The sequence below is a fragment of the Acinonyx jubatus genome, chromosome D4 (assembly GCF_027475565.1).
Source record: "Acinonyx jubatus isolate Ajub_Pintada_27869175 chromosome D4, VMU_Ajub_asm_v1.0, whole genome shotgun sequence".
In the NCBI taxonomy this organism is placed as follows: domain Eukaryota; kingdom Metazoa; phylum Chordata; class Mammalia; order Carnivora; family Felidae; genus Acinonyx; species Acinonyx jubatus.
In genome coordinates, this window is record NC_069391.1 from 36,574,399 (window position 1) to 36,593,747 (window position 19,349).

At 42.3% G+C, this 19,349-nt stretch overlaps 2 protein-coding genes across 10 annotated transcripts in view; one reads left to right on the forward strand and one right to left on the reverse strand.

Annotated features, from left to right (window-relative positions):
* Positions 1-3,323: 3,323 nt before the first annotated feature.
* RUSC2 (RUN and SH3 domain containing 2) overlaps positions 3,324-19,349 on the reverse strand; it is an 81,226-nt gene continuing 65,200 nt past the window's right edge. For 3 of the 6 annotated variants that reach the window (XM_053204960.1, XM_053204959.1, XM_053204961.1), the window contains one exon: positions 18,647-19,345. In XM_053204960.1, coding sequence (XP_053060935.1) covers positions 19,144-19,345 — 202 coding nt within the window. In that variant the 3' untranslated portion in view covers positions 18,647-19,143. Of the gene's footprint in view, positions 10,519-12,124; positions 19,346-19,349 lie in introns of those variants that run through there. The other 3 variants (XR_008291124.1, XR_008291125.1, XR_008291123.1) reach the window with 3 other exon arrangements.
* On the forward strand, positions 16,603-18,712 carry FAM166B (family with sequence similarity 166 member B). Of its 4 annotated transcripts, none has more exons than XM_053204966.1 (6): positions 16,603-16,752; positions 17,131-17,354; positions 17,444-17,696; positions 17,859-17,909; positions 18,055-18,185; positions 18,453-18,712. In XM_053204966.1, exons 1-6 carry the CDS (start codon positions 16,691-16,693, stop codon positions 18,539-18,541), a joined length of 810 nt encoding a protein of 269 aa, XP_053060941.1. In that variant the 5' UTR covers positions 16,603-16,690; the 3' UTR covers positions 18,542-18,712. The 4 variants fall into 4 exon arrangements, with proteins under 4 accessions (XP_053060941.1, XP_014934911.2, XP_026895181.1 ...); XM_015079425.3 differs by having other exon boundaries at positions 17,444-17,661; positions 17,859-17,910; positions 17,988-18,185; XM_027039380.2 differs by having other exon boundaries at positions 17,444-17,661; positions 17,859-17,910; positions 18,034-18,185.

Here is a 19,349-nt window from a genome sequence, read left to right on the forward strand (position 1 = left end):
AGAGGGGTCTGCTAAGATAAGTTTTAAGTATTCCTTAATTTAAGCTATTAGAAGATCCTTTTGTGGTTGTTTTTCAAACTTTTATGGTGGAAAAATGTCAAATATGAAAAGAAAGAACAAACAATAAAACAATGAATGTTTATTTACCTTGGGTAAGACCATTTTGTTGGAGAACCTTGTGCAAAATCACTTGTCTATGCCTCATTTGTACTGTTGCCATAAGTGATCTGACCGAGGTGAAAGTACCTGCTTTCATGTACCTACTATGCTAATGATTCTCCAATGATAATTCATGGCCAATCTTGTTTCATCTAACTCTATACCCTTGCTCTCTCCTTCCACTTAATTATTTGGTGTATATTTTTGATATAGCATTTCATCAATAAATATTTCAGTATGTTACCTTTGAAAGACGAGGATTCTTCTTTAAACCAAACCACAGTACCATGTCACACCCCAAAAAGCCCGTTAATTCCTTAATATCAAATATCTATTTGCTCATATTTCCCCCATTATCTTATAAATGTTTAGTTTACGAAATTGTTTGGGGCATCTGGGTGGCTCAGTTGGTTGAGCATCCGACTTCAGCTCAGGTCATGATCTTGCAGTTCATGAGTTCAAGCCCAGGGTCAGAGCCTGACAGCTCAGAGCCTGAAGCCTGCTTCAGATTCTGTGTCTCCCTCTCTCTCTCTGCCCCTCCCCTGCTCGTGCTCTATGTCTCTCTTTCTCGCTCTCAAAAATAAATAAACCTTAAAAAAAATTGTTTGAACCAAAATCCAAATAAGGTCAATACATCACAGTTGATGTATCTCTTAAATCTTTTTAAATCTTACTGTTTTTGTCTTTTTAAAGTTGTTTCTTTTCTTCCTTCCTTCCTTCCTTCCTTCCTTCCTTCCTTCCTTCCTTCCTTCCTTCCTTCCTTTCTTTCTTTTTTAAAGTAATCTCTGTATCCAACATGGGTCTTGAACTTACAACCTTGAGATCAAGAGTTGTGTGCTCCACTGACTAAGCCAGCCAGGAGCCCCGGTTTGTTTGTTTGTTTTAATGTTTATGTATTTATTTTGAGAGACACACACAGCATGAGCAGGGGAGGGGCAGAGAGAGAGGGAGAGAGAGAGAATCCCAAGCAGGCTCCTTGCTGTAGGTGTGGAGCCTGTGGGGCTCAATCTGGGGACCACAAGATCATGACCTGACCTGAAATCAAGAGTCAGATGCTTAACCACCTGAGCTACCCAGGTGCCCGTTTTCTAAAGAAACCATGTCATTTGTTCTGTAGCGTTTCTCAAAGTCTGAATTTTTCTGAGCTTCTTCTGGTAAATTTATCATGTTTCTCAGTCCCCTGTATTTCTGGTAAATTGGTAGTTAGAGACTTAATCAGATTTAGATTTGATTATTTTGGCAAAACTAATTCATCAGTGGGTCTAGTATTCTCTCTCTCTCTTTTTTAGTTTAGTACTCTTATCAGGAGGCATACAGTGGCCTGTTTGTGAGGTAAATTATGATGTTCATTGTCTAGACCAGGGTTTCTCACACCTGGCACTACTGACATTTGGGGACAGATAATTCCTAATTGTAGGTGGCTGTCTGTGCATTGCAGGATGTTTAGCGACATCCTTGGTCTCTACCCACTGGATGTCAGTAGCAACTCCCCCAGTTGTGATAATCAAAAATGTCTTTAGACATTGCCAGTTGTCTCCTGGGGGACAAAAAATTATCCCTGATTGAGAAGCACTGCTCTAGTTTCATTAATAAAGGAGTTAGAAAATAATATTCTCATTCTGTTTTTCCTTCTTTGTTTAGTAGGTAGAATACCTCTATAAAGAGAAACTTTTCCACAACAGCTTGTTACCCAGAGATATATTTCATGCAGGAAGGGCAAGAAAAATGGTTGTTTCTCTTTTATTTTACCAGCTTTTAATGAGTTGGTTCCCTTGCATTCTCCAAAAGTGACCAGTGAGGTTTTTTTTATGGTACCATTATGAACTCATAATTTAATACATGTATGATGTGTCTCAATTGTTGGTTGTTTTTCTCATTTTTATTTTTTCATTAATTTTTTTTAATGTTTATTAATTTTTGAGAGAGAGACAGAGTGCGAGCCGGGGAGGGGCAGAGAGAGAGGGAGACAGAATTGGAAGCAGGCTCCAGGCTCTGAGCTGTCAGCACAGAGCCCGATGCGCGGCTTGAACTCAGGGACCGTGAGATCATGACCTGAGCCAAAGTCGGACCCTCAACCGACTGAGCCACCAGACACCCTTTTATTAATTTTTTTAACATTTATTTATTTTTGAGAGACAGAGCATGAGTGGGGGAGGGGCAGAGAGAGAGAGAGGGAAACATAGAATCTGAAGCGGGCTCCAGGCTCTGAGCTGTCGGCACAGAGACCAACGCGGGGCTCAAACTCACAAGCTGTGAGATCTTGACCTGAGTCGAAGTCAGACGTTTAACCGACTGCGCCACCTAGGCACCCTTGTTTTTATCATTTTAAAATTGTCCTATTTTGACCAGTTGGAACTTATTCAGGTTGGATCCTGAGTGGGTTTTTTTGACACAACCTTTTAAGGTTTCTTGCTATTTAATATAGTAAAATGTTCCATACTTATTTTGTGTATTCCTAAACTAGAGCTGGTATCAGCTATTTTTCCCAAAGATTCATAGTTCCTTTTATTGGAAATGGTATTTAGAGACTGTAATCTGGGATATAAGATTATTTGACTTTAGGAAGAGCAGTTTCATGAAGATAGTTGATTACCTATTGTTCTCAAAACAGTCCCCTCTACCATCTCTTTATTATGAAAAATTTCAAACATGCAGAAAAGTTGAAGGAATGCACAGTGAAGGCCTGTGTACCTTCATCTAGATTCAACAATTGTTAACATTTTGCTGTTTGTTCTCTTTGTGTGTCTCTCTCTAATGTGGTATGATATGATAAATGACCTGATATAACATAATAAATTTTTATTGTACCATTTGAAAATAAGTTTCTGACATCATGGCATTATTAGCATTATCCTCTAAGGTCATTTCTTCTATAACCAAAATACCATTATCACACCTTGAATTACTTCATTTGGTTTCTTGATTCTCATATTTTATTGGCTCTTTCTTCTAGGTCTCTTTTGCTGATCTACTACATCTTCCTGACCTCTAAACAGTGGCGTACCAGGGCTCCATCACTGGACCTCTTCTGTTCTCTCTACACACATGCACAGCTGGTCATTTCTCTTGCTTGAGACCCTCAGTATAATGTTGAGTGACTTAATGACAGTAGATACTTGTATCTTGTTCCTGATCTTTAAAAGAGTGCTTTTAATTTGTCACTGTTTTTTTTTTATAAAGTCTATTTATTCATTTTTGAGAGAGAGTGCAGGAAAAGGGCAGAGATAGAGGGAGACAGAGAATCCCAAGTAGGCTCCTTGCTATTGGGGCAGAACTGGATGTGGGGCTCAAACTCACAAACTGTGAAATCATGACCTGAGCCAAAATCAAGAGTCAGACACTTAACTGACTGAGCCACCCAGGTGCCCCTTAATTTTTCACTATTAGGTTTCATGTTTACTGTGGGATTTTTTTGTAGCTACCTATTCTAGTTAGTTCTTATCACATTAAGTGGCATGTAACTAATCACATCAAAACCCAGTGGCATAGGGGCACCTGGGTGGCTCAGTCAGTTAAGCGTCCAACTTCGGCTCAGGTCATGATCTCATGGTTCATGAGTTTGAGCCCTGCATTGGGCTCTGTGCTGACAGCTTGGAGCCTGGAGCCTGCTTCGGATTCTGTGTCTCCTTCTTCCTCTACCCCTTGCCTGCTCACCCTCTCTTTCTCTCTCTCAAAAATAAATAAACATTTAAAAAAACCCAGTGGCATAAAACAAGTACTTATTCTCATAAATCTATTGATTTGAGTCAGCATTCTAAACTAGAATTGGCTACAGTGTTTGGCTATATGCCATCTGTCTCTTGTTCTTCCTGGGACCCACTGATAGCCTCAGAATGTTCTTCTCATTGTGCTAGAAGAAGGGTAAGAAGACAAGTACGGTTTTGCAACTGCTTTTCATGCCTTAGGGTCATGTCATGTCTGTCAACATTCCAGTGACGAAAGCAAGTCATATGGCCAAGCCCAAAGTATACTGTCTATAGCAGGGATGGGAGGAAGGGAGAAAAAAGATTTCTAAACAATGATACATTACTTTAATTAATTTTCTAAAATTAAACCAACTTTGCATTTATAGAATAAACTTAACTTGCTCTTGACGTTTTTCTTTTTCTTCTCCTTCTCCTTCCCCTCCTCCCCTCCCCCACTCCTCCTTCTTCTACCTTATTAGATTTGGGTTGCTTTTTAGGGTATTTTACAGTTTTATTTTTTATCAGTTTTGTATTGAAATATAATTCAAAGGCCACATAATTCACCCATTTAAGGTGTAAAATTCAGTAGTTTTTGTTATATGCACAATTTTGCAACGATCATCACAATTAATTCTAGAATATTTTCATCATTCCAAGAAGAAACCTCATGTCCATTGGCAGTCACTCCCTATATCCTGCCCCACAGTCCTAGGCAATGGTTAGTTAACTTTCTCATTGTATAGATTTACCTCTTCTGGACATTTAATATATGGAATCATGTAATATATGGTCTCTTGGTATCTTGTTTTTTTCACTCAGCATAACGTTTTCAAGGTTCATCCATGTGATAGCATGTATCTGTACTTCATTTTTTTTTTATTGCTGAATAATATTCCATTGTGTGGATGTACTGTGTTTGTTCATTGGCTGATTGCCATTTGGGTTGTTTCCACTTTTTAGCTATTATGAATGATGCTCCTATGAATATTCACGTACAGGTTTTGTATGGACATACGTTTTCATTGCCTCATGTTCCTCATGTGTTTTGTTCCTCTATTCCCCCTTTACTACCTGTTTGGTTTAAGCTAATATCTTTTAGCATACCATTCTAGTTTTCCTATTTGCTTTTTTTAAACTTACATATTTTAGTTACTTTCTTGGTGGTTGCTCTGTGGATTATAATCTAGTCAAATTGTTGAAAGGTAAACACACAATTAATTACCTGAACCTTATATAGTTGATTTGCTTTGGGTAATTGCTGAAGAACACATAATCTGCTATAATGCTGGAGGTGGAAGTCCCCTAGCATGTTGTGTAACTAGTAGTGCTGGCTAGTAAGAAAGCTATTGATAGTGCAATTTATTTTTCATGTCATAAGCCATCTTATACTCCTCTTATTCTCATTGTTTTTCAGTGGCTTCTTAGGGGTTTACAGTCAAGCAGATATCTTTTTCTTCTTTTCCAACACTTATGGTTCTTATTACTTGTTTTGGTTTCATGCACTGTCTAGACTGTCTAGAATAATGTTGAATAATAAGGGTGAAAGCGATCAGTTTTGTCTTGGTTCTGACTTCTGTAAGATTGCCTAAAGTGAAGGACTGTCAACTCTACACGCTGGCATCCAGCTTATGCCAATGGCAAATGTAGCTAATCCTTAGTATTTTTTTTTTTTTTTTTTGCTAAGCCACAGCCCTTTTTCAGAAACCTCACAGTAATATTCCCATAAGTGACTAGTTAATTGGAACTGGTATGATGAATGAGATCTGTTTGCCAGTTCTGGCCCTGGATTTTCTCTTGGATGTAGTTTGATATTGGCTGTTCATTTCAAATATTCTTTATCATGTTTCTATTTCTGGTTTACTAAAAACCTTTTTAAAAATCACAAATGGGAGCGTGCCTGGGTGGCTCAGTCAATTAAGCGTCTGACTTTGGCTCAGGTCATGATCTCTTGGTCTGTGAGTTCGATCCCCACATCAGGCTCTGTGCTGACAGCTAAGAGCCTGGAGCCTGGTTTGGATTCTGTGTTTCCCTCTCTCTCTCTACCCCTCCTCCACTCATGCTCTGTCTCTCTCTTAAATAAATAAACATTAAAAGAAAAAGCTTCCAACTCTTGTTTTTGGTTCAGGTAATGATCTCAGGGTTTGTAGTTTGAGCTCCTCATCAGGCTCCACGTTACTGGTGCAGAGCCTACTTTGGGTTCTCTCTCTCTCTCTGCCTCTACTCCCTCTGGCACACATGCTTTCTCTCTCAAAATAAACAAATAAACTTAAAAAGTTCACAAATGGCGGGGGCCTGGGTGGCTTAGTCGGTTGAGTGTTGGACTCTTGATCTCAGCTCAGGTCTTGATCTCAGGGCTGTGAGTTTAAACCCCAGGTTGGGCTTCACACTGGAAGTGAAGCCTCCTTAAAAAAAAAAAAAAGGATCTTAAAACAATTTTTTAAATGTTTATTTACTTTTGAGAGACAGAGAGAGACACAGAGTGCGAGTGGGGGAGGGGCAGAAAGAGAGAGAGAGAGAGAGAGAGAGAGAGAGAGAGAGAGAGAAGGAGACACAGAATCTGAAGCAGGCTCAGGCTCTGAGCTGTCAGCACAGAGCCTGACAAGGGGCTCATGCTCACAGACTGCAAGTTCGTGACCTGAGCTGAAGTGGGACGCTTCAGTGACTGAGCAACTCAGGTGCCCCAAAAATATCTTTAAAAAAAAAATCACAAATGGATATTTAATTTTTTAAATGATTTCCCCATGTCTGTTAGAGTGATGAAATGGCTATTTCCTTTGGTGTATTCATGTTAATTACATTGATAGATTTTCTAGTTCAATCATTGCTGTAATCCTAGAAACATGACGTATATTATTCTTTTACAATATTGCTAGGGGTGCCTGGGTGGCTCAGTCAGTTAAGCGTCTGACTTCAGCTCAGCTCAGGATCTCATGGTTTGTGAGTTTGAGCCCCACTTCAGGCTCTGTGCTGACAGATCAGAGCCTGGATCCTTTGGATTCTGTGTCTCCCTCTCTCTCTGCCCCTCCCCGCTCATGCTCACTCTCTCTCTCAAAAATAAATAAACTTAAAAAAAATTTACAATATTGCTAGATTTTTTTTTTTTTATTATGTGCCAGACACCAGTGCTTCATGCTAGAGATACAACTGTGAACAATATCGACAGATAAAGTATCTGCCCGTATTGAACTCTCAATTCAGGGGTGATAAAGAACATTTGCCAGCTCTCCCTGACGCTGTGCTTTTGGCAGAAACCACTCAAGATATGCTGTCTTGCAGAGCCTTGAGAGGTCCCAGAAAGAGGGCTGCGATCATTTAGTGGTATTTGCCACTGGATTGGAGGAGAGAAGACAGTGATGGCAAGCATCCTGCTATTTGCTATCCCTGGTTTGATGTTTTATTTAGGATTTTTCATCTGTATAACTTGTGTGAGGTTGTTAGGTCTTAGTAACTAATTTTGTAAATCGAGTGTAATGTAGGTCTTTTGGTAGGGGGCATCTATTCAACTGCTTTTTCAGTTTCTTCTGTGGCTATTGTCTTCTTCAGGTGTTCTGTGTCATTTTGGGTTGATATTCATTTATATTTTCCCAGACAATATTAATTGCACTGAGATTTTTTTGGTTTAGTTATATGAAGTTTCACTTAGTATTCTGTTTTTTTCTTTTTTAATGTTTATTTATTTTTGAGAGAGAGTACGAGCCTGGGAGGGACAGAAGAAGCGGGAGACAGAAAATCCGACCAGGCTCTGCACTGTGTGGGTTCAGCTTTTGGCTTTGTCCAACAAAGCTGAGGATGGCAGAAAGGATTACTCAAGACTCCATAAGAGAGGTGAGAGGGAGGCTAAGGGAAATGTCCCTGAGCTGCTCTCAACCTCCCGTATTTATTGAGCATACATTTAGGGTAACTTGTGCAATATGTCAGTGGACTACATGTGAGTAACAACGTATAGAAAACGTGCAGAAACTCACATGTGGAACTTGAGAAACTCAACAGAAGACTATGGGGGAAGGGAAGGGGCAAAATAGTTACAAACAGAGAGGGAGGGAGGCAAAATAAAAGACTCTTAAATACAGAGAACAAACTGAGGGTTGATGGGGCTGGAGAGGGAGAGAGGAAAATGGGTGATGGGCATTGAGGAGGGCACTTGTTGGATAAGCAGTGGGGTGTTGTAGGTAAGCAATGAATCACGGGAATCTACCCCCAAAACCAAGAGCACACTGTATACACTATATGTTAGCCAACTTGACAATAAATTTTATATATATTCATATATAAAAAGAAATGTGCAGAAAAACAAGTTAAGACAGGATCAAATATTCCATGTGATAACATGGTCTAAGGAATTTATGAGCATAGGCAGGACCTAATCCCTAGATACACATTAACTAGATAAGCTAAGCATGGTCTGCTGTTTTCAGCAAGGCCAGAAAGCAGTGTTCTGCTTTGCAATGTATTCCCTATAATCTAACCCAGGATATAGCTATTTGATTTCCCACAGTGCACTGTAGAGCCTGGTTCGAACTCAGGAACCGTGAGATCATGACCTGAGCCAAAGTCGAAAACTTAACTGATTGAGCCACCCAGGTGCCCCTAGTATTCTTAGATAGTTAAAAAAAAATTCCTGTGTGCCTGTGTTTCTAGCCATTTCCTCATGCCACCTGGAGGGCTTGTGTAATCTTTTTCTCTTGGCTTAGCTGTGCCAGTAGTTGGCTTATTTGCTTATTTATTTATTTATTTATTTATACAGCTCCTAGAATAATCATTTCAATTGTTTTTCTGGTTTCTGGTTTATTGGTGTCTACAGTCAGCTTCATAAATTTTTCCTCTTTTCCTTAGCTTATGATATTCCTCTTTTCCTAGCTTCTTGAGTTGACTGCTCAGCTATTTGCTAGGCAACTTACGTAGTTAGCTGGTTTAAAAATTTTTTTTTACGCTCGTTCAATTTTGAGAGACAGAGTCCAAGAAGGGGAGGGGCAGAGAGAGAGAGAGAGAGAGAGAGAGAGAAACCGAAGCAGGCTCCAGGCTCTGAGTTATCAGCACAGAGCCCGATGCTATGCTGGAACTCACGAGCTCTGAGATCATGACCTGAGCAGAAGTCAGCTGCTTAGCCGACTGAGCCACCCTGGCGCCCTTAGGTAATTAGTTGGTTTTAGATTTGTTTACCTGGCTAGCCTGTCTGCAGCCTATTCTGCTGACGTCCTCACAGTCTGCAGTGCATGACCCCCTGCCCTCGCTAGGCACAGCTAATTGGTAAGGGTAGCCAGTTCATCTGCTGGGAGACCAGGCTTCAGAGACATGAATGTGGTATAGATAGATATCAGTGTCCATCTATATCTGCTTCTCCTTTCTTCATTGGGCATGTGGAATCTCATACTTCCAAGCTGCAAAATGTTAACAATTGGTAAATCTAAGTAAAGATTATATTTTTATTGTGATTTTTCTGTAGGTTTTTTTTTCCAAGTTAAAACTTTAAAAAATATACCAGTGCCCTAATTCCCAGAATAACCTGGATGGGGCCAGCCATGAATATTTTAAAAAACCACTCTAGGTAATTCTGAAGCACATTCCTGCTTAAGAAATCACTGTTGTAGGGATGCCTGGGTGGCTCAGTCAGTTAAATGTCTGATCTCCACTCAGGTCACGATCTTGCGGTTCATGGATTCCAGCCCTGGGTTGGACTCTGTGCTGACAGCTCAGAGCCTGGAGCCTGCTTTGGATTCTGTGCCTCCCTCTCTCTCTGCCCCTCTCCTACTCACCATGAAAAGAGATCCAGAGAGTTTACTAATTTACCCAAGGTTGTATAGTTAGTAAGTGACAGATCCAGAACTGAGCCTATGTCCTTAGTCATGATGTTAGTATGCACTTGAGGCTAAAACTTTCCTCAATAAAGATTTGATTGAGTTCTCAGTTGTTATTTATCTCTAAATGATGGTATGTAATCATACTTTTTTTCTTTTGCTCCAAGAATTATTTAAGAGGGCATTTAAAAAATGTCTTAGTGTGGTTTTTTTTTGTTTGGTTAACCTAATTTTTATTTTCCGTTTACAGGTTTATTGTATTTGTGTGAAAAAATGTGGCTTATTTTGTGCTTGTTGGGATTTTTGAGATTTTTCTTTGTAGCTTAAGGTAATTTTTTTTTTTAATCTCTATTGTGGCAATTTATTGTATTTTGACTTTCTCTGTATCTCTGTCTCTTCTTTAAAGTTGTAAAATCACTGTGGTTAGGAATTATGTCTAATTCATTTATTCATCTCTATATTGACCAGAATGTAATTGTCTGGCAGAGATGTTCAATAAAAGTTAGTTGACTGAATAAATTAATATTGATCCTTGTGGATTTTAAGAATACTATACATATAAAAATGCCAGAAGGAGGGGCGCCTGGGAGGCTCAGTTGGTTAAGCGTCTGACTTGATTTTGGCTCAGATCATGATCTCATGGTTCAAGAAATTGAGCCCAGAGATGGGCTCTGCGCTGGCAGCACGGATTCTGCTTGGGATTCTCTCTCTTTCCCTCTCTCTCTCTGCTCCCCCCCCCAAAAAAATAAATGAACTTTTAAAAAAAGCCAGAAAGAGACTGTACCATTTCCTTTCCTTTGATCCATCCTCTGTGATATTGATAGTGGCCTATTTTCAGGACAACTAATAGTTGAATAAGATTCAATTGAAGCTGCATCCTAAGAGGAAAATGCACATTTTAAAGATCATTGAAGCATATGAGATTTTACAAATATAGTTGCATTTAGGAATTACTCTGAGAGCATGCCAAAATTTCTATTATTTTTTAAAAAATGTGTTTTTTAAGCCCATAAAATATTTTCACTGGTAAATAGATAAGGGAGTTAGAACTGGAAGGAATCTTTTTTTTTTTCCTTTAAAGATTTTATTTTTAAGTAATCCCCACACCCAGTATGGGGCTCAAAGTCACAACCCCAAGATCAAGAGTCACATGCTTCACTGACTGAGCCAGCCAGGTGCCCCAGAACTGGAAAAAGTCTTAATAGCCATCCAATGCATCTCTTTCATTTTACAGATGTGGCTCAAAGACTTTAAGTAATTTGCACAGACCTGTATTACCCATCCCATGTTCTAGTTAGGACTAGACTATATGACCAGTTTTTAAAGTCCCCTGTGTATAGTGAATAAGTCATCCTTATTCATATTCTGGTATTCCTTTTTAATATTTTGACTTCTTGAGTTACTAAAGACAGAAAAGTATATTAAAGTCTTCTAGTCAATACCACCATTTCTGGTCGTTTCTACTTGGATTCTTTCCATCCCCACCCTACCTCTTGGATGTCAAATGCTAAGATTTGGGTTATCATAATCTTTGGTTTATGATATAGTCTCATCATTTATTGATGCTTTGATTGATTTCTTCTTAATGTGTAATAATAAGAATTTATGAAACCACCATCCCAAAAACTGGGATCTTGACATTAACGTACATCTCACTGTATGGTCTCCTCTCTCATTTTGTCTCACTCCATGTGAGGTAAGCATCTGAAATTCATGCCCATCATTACCTTGCTTTCCTTTTTATGTAGGTTTATTGCATCTCTCCCTCTCTGTATATTTCTTTTTGCCTATTTTGCCCATCCCCTCTGGCAACCACCACTTTGTTCTTATGAGTCTGTTCATTCATTTGTTTTGTTTTTTTTGATTCTACATATAAGTGAAATTATGTGGCATTTGTCTTTCTTGGTCTGACTTACTTCACTTAGCATAATACCCTCTAGGTTCAGCCAGGTTGTTGCAAATGGTATGATTTCTTTTCCTATGGCTGAGTAATATTGCATTGTGTATATATACACACCACATCTTTATCCATTCATCTTACTGACAGACACTTAGGTTGCTTCCGTATGTTGGCTATTATAAATAATACTGCAATGAACATAGATAGGGGTGCATATATCTTTTGAATTAATATTTTCATTAGAATTATTGGATCATTTTTATCTATTTACTTGAATTTAAAAAGGGTTTCATGTTGTCTGTAATCTTTTGGAGTTTATTCTTTTCACTTCTTGTTTCACTTTTGATGGTCTCTTGATCTGAGAAATTTTTTTCAAAGGCCCCATGATTTTCTTTCCATTTATCCTCATAGAGGGGATTTATGCTTGCCCGTATTGTCTTACAATCAAATGACTGACCTGGGATCCATCTGAAATTTTTGTTTGATAAATATTCTGATTGATTTTAAAAAATTGAGATATAGTTGACATATGACATTATATTAGTTTCAGGTGTGCAACATAATGATTTGATATTTGTACTTACATGAAATTTTACAGCAATTCCTGGTCAGGATCAAAGGCAGAGCCACAGAAAGTTATACACTGCTGTTTTGGAGACCTAACAGGCTGTGTGGAACAGGCAGGGCACTGATGTGGCTTTCCTAACTGGACCTTCATTTCATGGATGGGTGGAATCCTAGTGAAACATTCTCTGCACCAACACTGGGTTTGCAGTGTCCACCAGGAGCAAGTTGTGGTTGGGTTACCATGACGACCATCCCCTGGAATGGGGCACAGAGGCAATGAGCATTCCTATGGGCCCCTTAGCTAGTTCTTTCACTTCCTTCCCAGGTTAGAACACCTTTCTGATCTTCACAGATCTTAGAAATATTGTCTACACAGATGGAAACAATAATAGTTACAGGCCATTTCACCAATAGGAGTAGACTGCTTCTTCACAAATCTAAGACTTCACACAAATCTAAGACTAACTGTATGCAGTATGTATTAACTCACACACTGATTCTAACTGCCATGGTCTGTTCTACAGAATTTGTTCTAGTCTCTACGTTTTTTTTTTTAAATAAAATTTAAAAATATTATTTTTGAGAGAGAGAGAGAGAGAGAGCCAGCGGAGGAGGGGCAGAGAAAGAGGGAGACACAGAATCCAAGGCAGGCTCCAGGCTCTGCGCTGTCAGCAAAGAGCTCGATGTGGGGCTCGGACTCACAAACTGTGAGATCATGACCTGAGCTGAAGTCAGACGCTTAACTGAGTCACCCAGGTGTCCCTAGTCTCTACATTCTAATGTATACTCCAACTTAAGTTTGAACTTTCATTTTCTCAGCTTCACACTCTTTCCCCTGAGCCCCCAACCTCTGTTACTGTTCTCAGCTCTTTTCCTGTCTCCCATTCCCAACAAATTCCAACCAAACACTATGAATTGCTGTTTAGTTAGCACTTAACATAAGCATGGGCCAGTTTCTCTTTTTGTATCATCTCGTGCTACTATCTTGTCCTGTTATCTATTTTGTCCTACTCAAAGAAGAAGTAATAGTAATGTCCTCATTTTATGGATAAGAAAACTGAGGGTTAATGAGATGAATTTGGCTAAGGTCCATATCTCTAGTGAAGCTAGAATTTGAACTAGTTTTTTTTTGTTTGTTTGTTTTTGTTTTTATTTTTATGTATGATGCTTGGGCTCTAAGTAAAAGAAAACTTAAACTGGCCTTAACAATAATGAAATTAATTATTTCACATAAAAAGATTGGTTAAGGGGCGCCTGGGTGGCTCAGATGGTTAAGCACCTGACTCTTGATTTTGGCTCAGGTCATGATCTCATGGTTCCTGGGACTGAGCCCCTTCTAGGGCTCCTCATTGACAACACAGAGCCCCCTTGGGTGGGATTCTCTTTCTCCCCCTCTATCTGCCCCTCCCCCACTTATGCTTGCTCATTCTCTCAAAATAAATAAACATTAAAAAAAAGGTTGATTAATTCAGTAGCTCATCAAGGACCCAGGCCTTTCTACTTTACCACCCATCCTTGCTGTATTCAGGTTTTGTCCTCAGATTAGCTTTGCATTCCACAAAGTTTCATGATGCCTACCAAAGTTCTGTCATCATGTCCATATAATTTCTAGAGGCGGGAAGGGACATTATTCCTTCTTGTCCATCTCTCTTTCTCTAATTTGTCATGCATCTTTTTTTTTTTTAAGATTTTGAAAAAACATTTATTTATTTTGAGAGAGAGAGAAAGAAAGAGAGAGACAGAGAGCATGTGCACAAGCAGGGTAGCAGCGGAGAGAGAGGGAGACACAGAATCCAAAGTAGGCTCCAGGCTCCGAGCTGTCAGCACAGAGCCTGACGTGGGGCTCGAACTCATGAACTGTGAGATCGTGACGTGAGCCAAAGTCAGACACTTGACTGGCCACCCAGGCACCTCTGTTATGCATCTTTTTAAACAGCATTTTACATTGCTTACTTTTCTTGGGACCCTTTCTCATCCTGGCTGACTTCCCTTTATTGTCCAGAATGCCACCAGCCCATGCCTAACTAATTGCCGGCAAGGGGACAGGATCACTATTATGGGCTTAGACTAATTAAGACTCATTCCCAGGGCTGGCTCCAAGCTTCCCTGAAGTTTCTGGCTGCTCCACAGGACAGAATTAAGGTTCTGTTAGGAAGAAGGAGATGGGAGTAGGGAACAGGTACGCAGTGTGCAACCAATAGTCGGGTTGGATTCTGTTAGGGAATCCCCAAGTCCAGGTTGTTAACCTTGACACACTGTTACTTTTCTGGGCTCTCCCCTCAGTTCCCATCCCCATCTAGCGTATTTCCTTAATAGTGAGTCAAGTCCCCTACAACTCTAGCTCTAAAGGACACATTCCAAGGCTGTCTTTGGCAGAACAGCAAGGAACGTGAAATGTATTCCTTGGGGCCCAGTGTTCTTGTGTAATCCCCAGGTCAGTGACATGTGTTTGGTCAGCCTGGGCACTGTCAGTTGGGTAGGGGGAAGAGCAGAGGCTCTGCCTCCTGGAAAGGTGTACTGACCTGGCCCTGACTCAGCCCCAGAGCTGAGTTCCAGTCATGCTCCCTTCTGAGATCTCCTTTATTTAAAAAAATTTTTTAAATTTATTTTTACTTTTTTAAAGAAAAACTTTTTAATGTTTATTTATTTTTGGGAGAGAGAGATAGAGAGAGACAGAGCACAAGTGGGGGAGGGGCAGAGAGAGAGAGGGAGACACAGATCTGAAGCAGGTTCCAGGCTCTGAGCTGTCAGCACAGAGCCTGACACAAGGCTCAAACTCATGAGCTCTGAGATCATGACCTGAGCCAAAGTCAGACGCTTAACCAAATGAGCCACCCGGGCACCCCTGAGATCTCTTCTTTCTGGTCTGTACTCCTCTTAGAATCCGAATTGTTTTCCCCCTCCTTTTTTTTAAAATTAAAAAAAAAATTAAATGTTTATTTATTTTGAGAGAGAGAGAGTGAGCAGGGGAGGGAAGAGAGAAAATGTGAGCAGGCTCTGCGCTGTTCGATCCCATGAACCGTGAGATCATGACCTGAGTTGAAATCAAGAGCTGGACGCTTAAAGAATTGAGCCACTCAGGTGCCTCCCCTACTTTTTTATAGTTTGTATTTATTTTGACAGAGAGGGGAGAGAGAGAGAATCTCAAGCAGGCTCCTTGCTGTGTCAGTGCAGAGCCTGACACAGGGCTTAAACCCACAAAAAATGAGATCATGACCCGAGCCAAAGTTAAGAGTCGGATGGACACTTAACCAACTGAGCCACCCAGGCACCCCTTCCTTTTTTTTTTTTTTTTTTTTTTTAAATATGCTCTGCAGCCAGTGTGGGGCTTGAACTCATAACCCTGAGACTAAGAGTTGCATGCTCTACTGACTGAGCCAGCCAGGTGCCCCCTGAATTGTTTTCTTAACAAATTCTAATTTGTTCTTAAAACCCTAGTCTTAAAAACCCAACATTACTGTCGTATCTCCTTTCCGTGACCTCCCACATTAGGAAAACCAATATCCACTGAATTTACTAACCAGTCACAGATCTCCCATATGTGTTAGAAGCTTTGAGAAAGTATTAGACAATAGGGAAGAAAATTAAGTTTTAGTAGCTGTGTACCAGGTGCCTGGGGTAAATTCTTTCCCACACTGACTTTATCCTTAACAGCATCCTGATAGGTTGGGTTATTTTAACTTTCGTGTTAGAGTTTAGGGAATTCAGGTTCAGAAGTTAAGTTGCCTGCTCACAAAAGGTAAGGTTGGCTCAAGGCCACAAGCTGTTAGGAGCGCATGACTGTGTGACCTCATGCCCATGCTCTTTCTCCTACCCTTCCTCTCTTCTGACTTCATGGTCTTTACTATTACAAAACACATTTGTATATATTAATTTTAGCCTCACAACAGTAGCAGGGTGAGTCCTAGTATCTACATTTTGTAAATGATGGTGGGGTTCAGAGACACTAAATGACTTGCCCAAAGTCATGTGGAGTTTAGCTCTTCTGACTACAGAATGTGTGTAGGAAAGCATGGCATAATTTGTTGAATGATGATCCAGATTATGGTGGGTAATCAATAAATAATTCATCAGATTAAATTACTGAAAATAAACAATGTCACTGCTTTGAGGTCCCTAGGTTCCTTTTTCTCCCTGTGACCTCCCCTCTGGGCTTCCCTCAGAGACCTCTTTTCCCAGGAACTCTATCACCTCCAACCAAGACTCACAAAGAGTAGCACCCACATGTCTTCAGGCAGGAGGCTTAAGAAGGAAGGGTCTTCTTTTATGATAGAGCTGAGTGGACCTAACAGTTTTTGTTCTTTCCCTTCCCACCTTAGGCCTTCCTGGAATGGGGAGGCCCTACTCAGACTTTTCCCTGCCCCACTTGGCCGACTGCATTTGTTCTGGAGTAGACAAACCAGTGAGTCCCTGCTCTCCTGTTTCACTGGCCTTTGCCCTGGCAGTGATCAAACTAATGCCTCCTCCTCTCTCCTCCCCTGGCACTGCCTCCTGCCTCTGGCTCCACCCCACAGCCCTGGACACAGTACACAGAGCCCAGAGTTTGGGCTCCAAGGGAAACAAAAGGAACTGCCTGGATCCCCATGGCTATGGCCAGCACCTTCATACCAGGGCTGAACCCCCAGAACCCTCATTATATCCCAGGGTAAGACTTCTGCTTGTTTCTGGAAATAGGCATATAGGGATATGGGAATTGTGCCACTTAGATCTTGGAGGTCAAGTAGACATACTGGTATTTGGGAGGCCCAGGGCTGGGATATTTATGGTGTTTGATGGAAAAGGAAAAGCAAGGCAATAGTGGTAGCTGGGCCTGCCACAAAACTCTGTTGTCTTCTCTATGGTAACAGGGTAACAGCAGAGGGGAAGGGTTGAAAACCTAGAGAACCGAGAAATGCCTGCACAGGCACACAGCTGAATCCAGAAAAAAAAATCAGGGCTTCAGAGGTCTCTGTGTCTATCTCTGGGGGTGATGGAGCAGAGGGAGACTGGAGGTGAGTCGGGGGGGGGGGGTCCTGTGCTACAGGTACACCGGACACTGCCCACTACTTCGGTTCAGCATGGGCCAGACCTATGGGCAGATGACTGGTCAGCTACTTCGAGGAGTTCCTGGCCTGGCCTGGCCCCCTGCCCATCGCACACTTCTGCCTCCCATCCGGCCTCCACCATCTCCTGAGGTTCCCAGAGGAAGACCGCCTGTCAGGCGTGGACATGAAAGGCTCAGTTCCAGCATGATCCCAGGGTACACAGGTATGTATGTCTGGTCTGAATAGGTGTCCCTGTCCCAGAACATGTGCCCCAAACACTAATTGAAATCCTCCTTGCCCCCTCCCACCCAGGTTTTGTACCCCAGGCACAGTTCCTCTTTGCCAAGAACTGTAGCCAGGTCTGGGCTGAGGCTCTGAATGATTTCACTCAGTGGTCTGGGGGACAAAGGAGTCAAGAACTGCCGAAGGAAGCCAAGGAAGAAAAAGACATGGGGAAAGACCAAGAACCAAAGCCAGAGTCAGAGCTGGAGGCAGAGAAGGAGCTGGAGCCGGGGCAAGAGGCAGAACAAGTGAGACCAACAAGGCTGGAGAGAGTGCAGGGGGAGTTGGTAGTGTGACCAGGCCTAGGGGTGGCCATGAGTAGCATGACTCTGGGTACAGGGAGTATGGGCCTGACTGCCAGCTCCAGCTCCCAGGGAGCTTCTGGTAGAGCACAGGAGCTGAATTTGATGCCCTTATTTTTTCTCTATCAACTTCCCCTCACAAGGCTTCCCCCTATTCCATGGATGACAAAGATCCTCGCAAGTTCTTCATGCCAGGTGAGAGGAAGTGGGTAATGATCAAAAGCATGGGGAGGCTCCCAGGAGGTCCTGACTCAGTATCCCCATCCCCCTAGGCTTCACTGGTTACGTGCCCCGGGCCCGCTTCCTCTTCGGCTCCAGCTTTCCTGCGCTCACCAACCGGGCACTGCAGGAATTTGGACAGATGTATTCAAGGGGCAGATCCCAGAGGGATCCCAAACATCTCCCCCCACTTTCTAGGACCTACCCTCAGAACCTGGGCCTGTTACCTAACTATGGGGGCTATGTGCCAGGTGAGGATAGCCCCAGAGGGAAGCTTCGGGGACCAGAGTGTTTGTACGTGTGTGGCACGGGTGGAGGTGGTTTGGGGGGTTGGAACTAATAGATATGGAGGGGGGGCTTGGATCACGTGGTTCAGCTTACCACTGCGCAGAAAAGGAAACGGAGGTAGCCCACAGTGGAAGGTGGGACAAGATTTTGGAGGGCTTAGGCACTGGCTGAGAAATAAATGGCTTTTCCATGCTACCAGCTACAAGTGACAGACTGTCTTGTCCATATAGGGTATAAGTTCCAGTTCGGTCGCACGTATGGGCATCTCACCCATGATGCACTGGGCCTCAGCACCCTCCAGAAGCAGCTCCTGGTATAGGTACCTGGACTTCAGGTTCTGTCTTCCCTTTCTTCCTATCCCAGCCATCCTTTGGCAAGGAAGAGAGGTGGGCCGCAGGGTGGGGGGAGGCACAAAGAAAAATGGTTTGGAGGCCGAGCACCTTTTTTATTAATAGGTGTAATAAATAAATAAATAAATACATAAACAGAAGTCTGGGCTCCTCCTCCCTCTTCTGACCACCAGGCACTGGCCACAGCCTATTTACATTTGGGGGCTTAGGGAGCTGGCCCCAATACTGTCACCCATCCTCCTCACCACCTGGCCTAGGAAACCCTGCAAATGGGCCTCTGGTCACCTCCCTGCATAGGGACATGCTTATCTGTACCTATGGGAGGGCCAGCCCAGATGGCTGGGGAAATCCTGGCAGCCCAGTGCTGCATCCCTTCCCTCCTTTCCGGGGTGGAGGTCTGGATGAGGTCACTGGGACAGTTAACGGGGAGTAATTAATACTGAGCACAGGGATGTATGGCCCCCAGCTCTTAGTCTGCTCTCTGTGGCCAAGCCAGAGGGCTTGGGAAGGGCTCTCAGGCTCTGAGTTGGGGGTTATGAGGGTCCCTGAGGCCACCAACATGCACAGGGCCTCAGTTTTGGCTGCTTCCAGGGGTTGGACTTGGAGTTGGGGTCAAGGTCACATAGGCCAGTGGCACCAGGCCGGTGTCGGGGCCGCGGCTGCAGCGCAGCCAGTCTCCTCCAGCTGGCCCCAGCACCCGGAGGATATCTCCCTTGTGGAAGCTCAGCTGTCCAGGGCCTGTGGCCAGATGATGGCACAGTGCCTTCACCTCGCTGG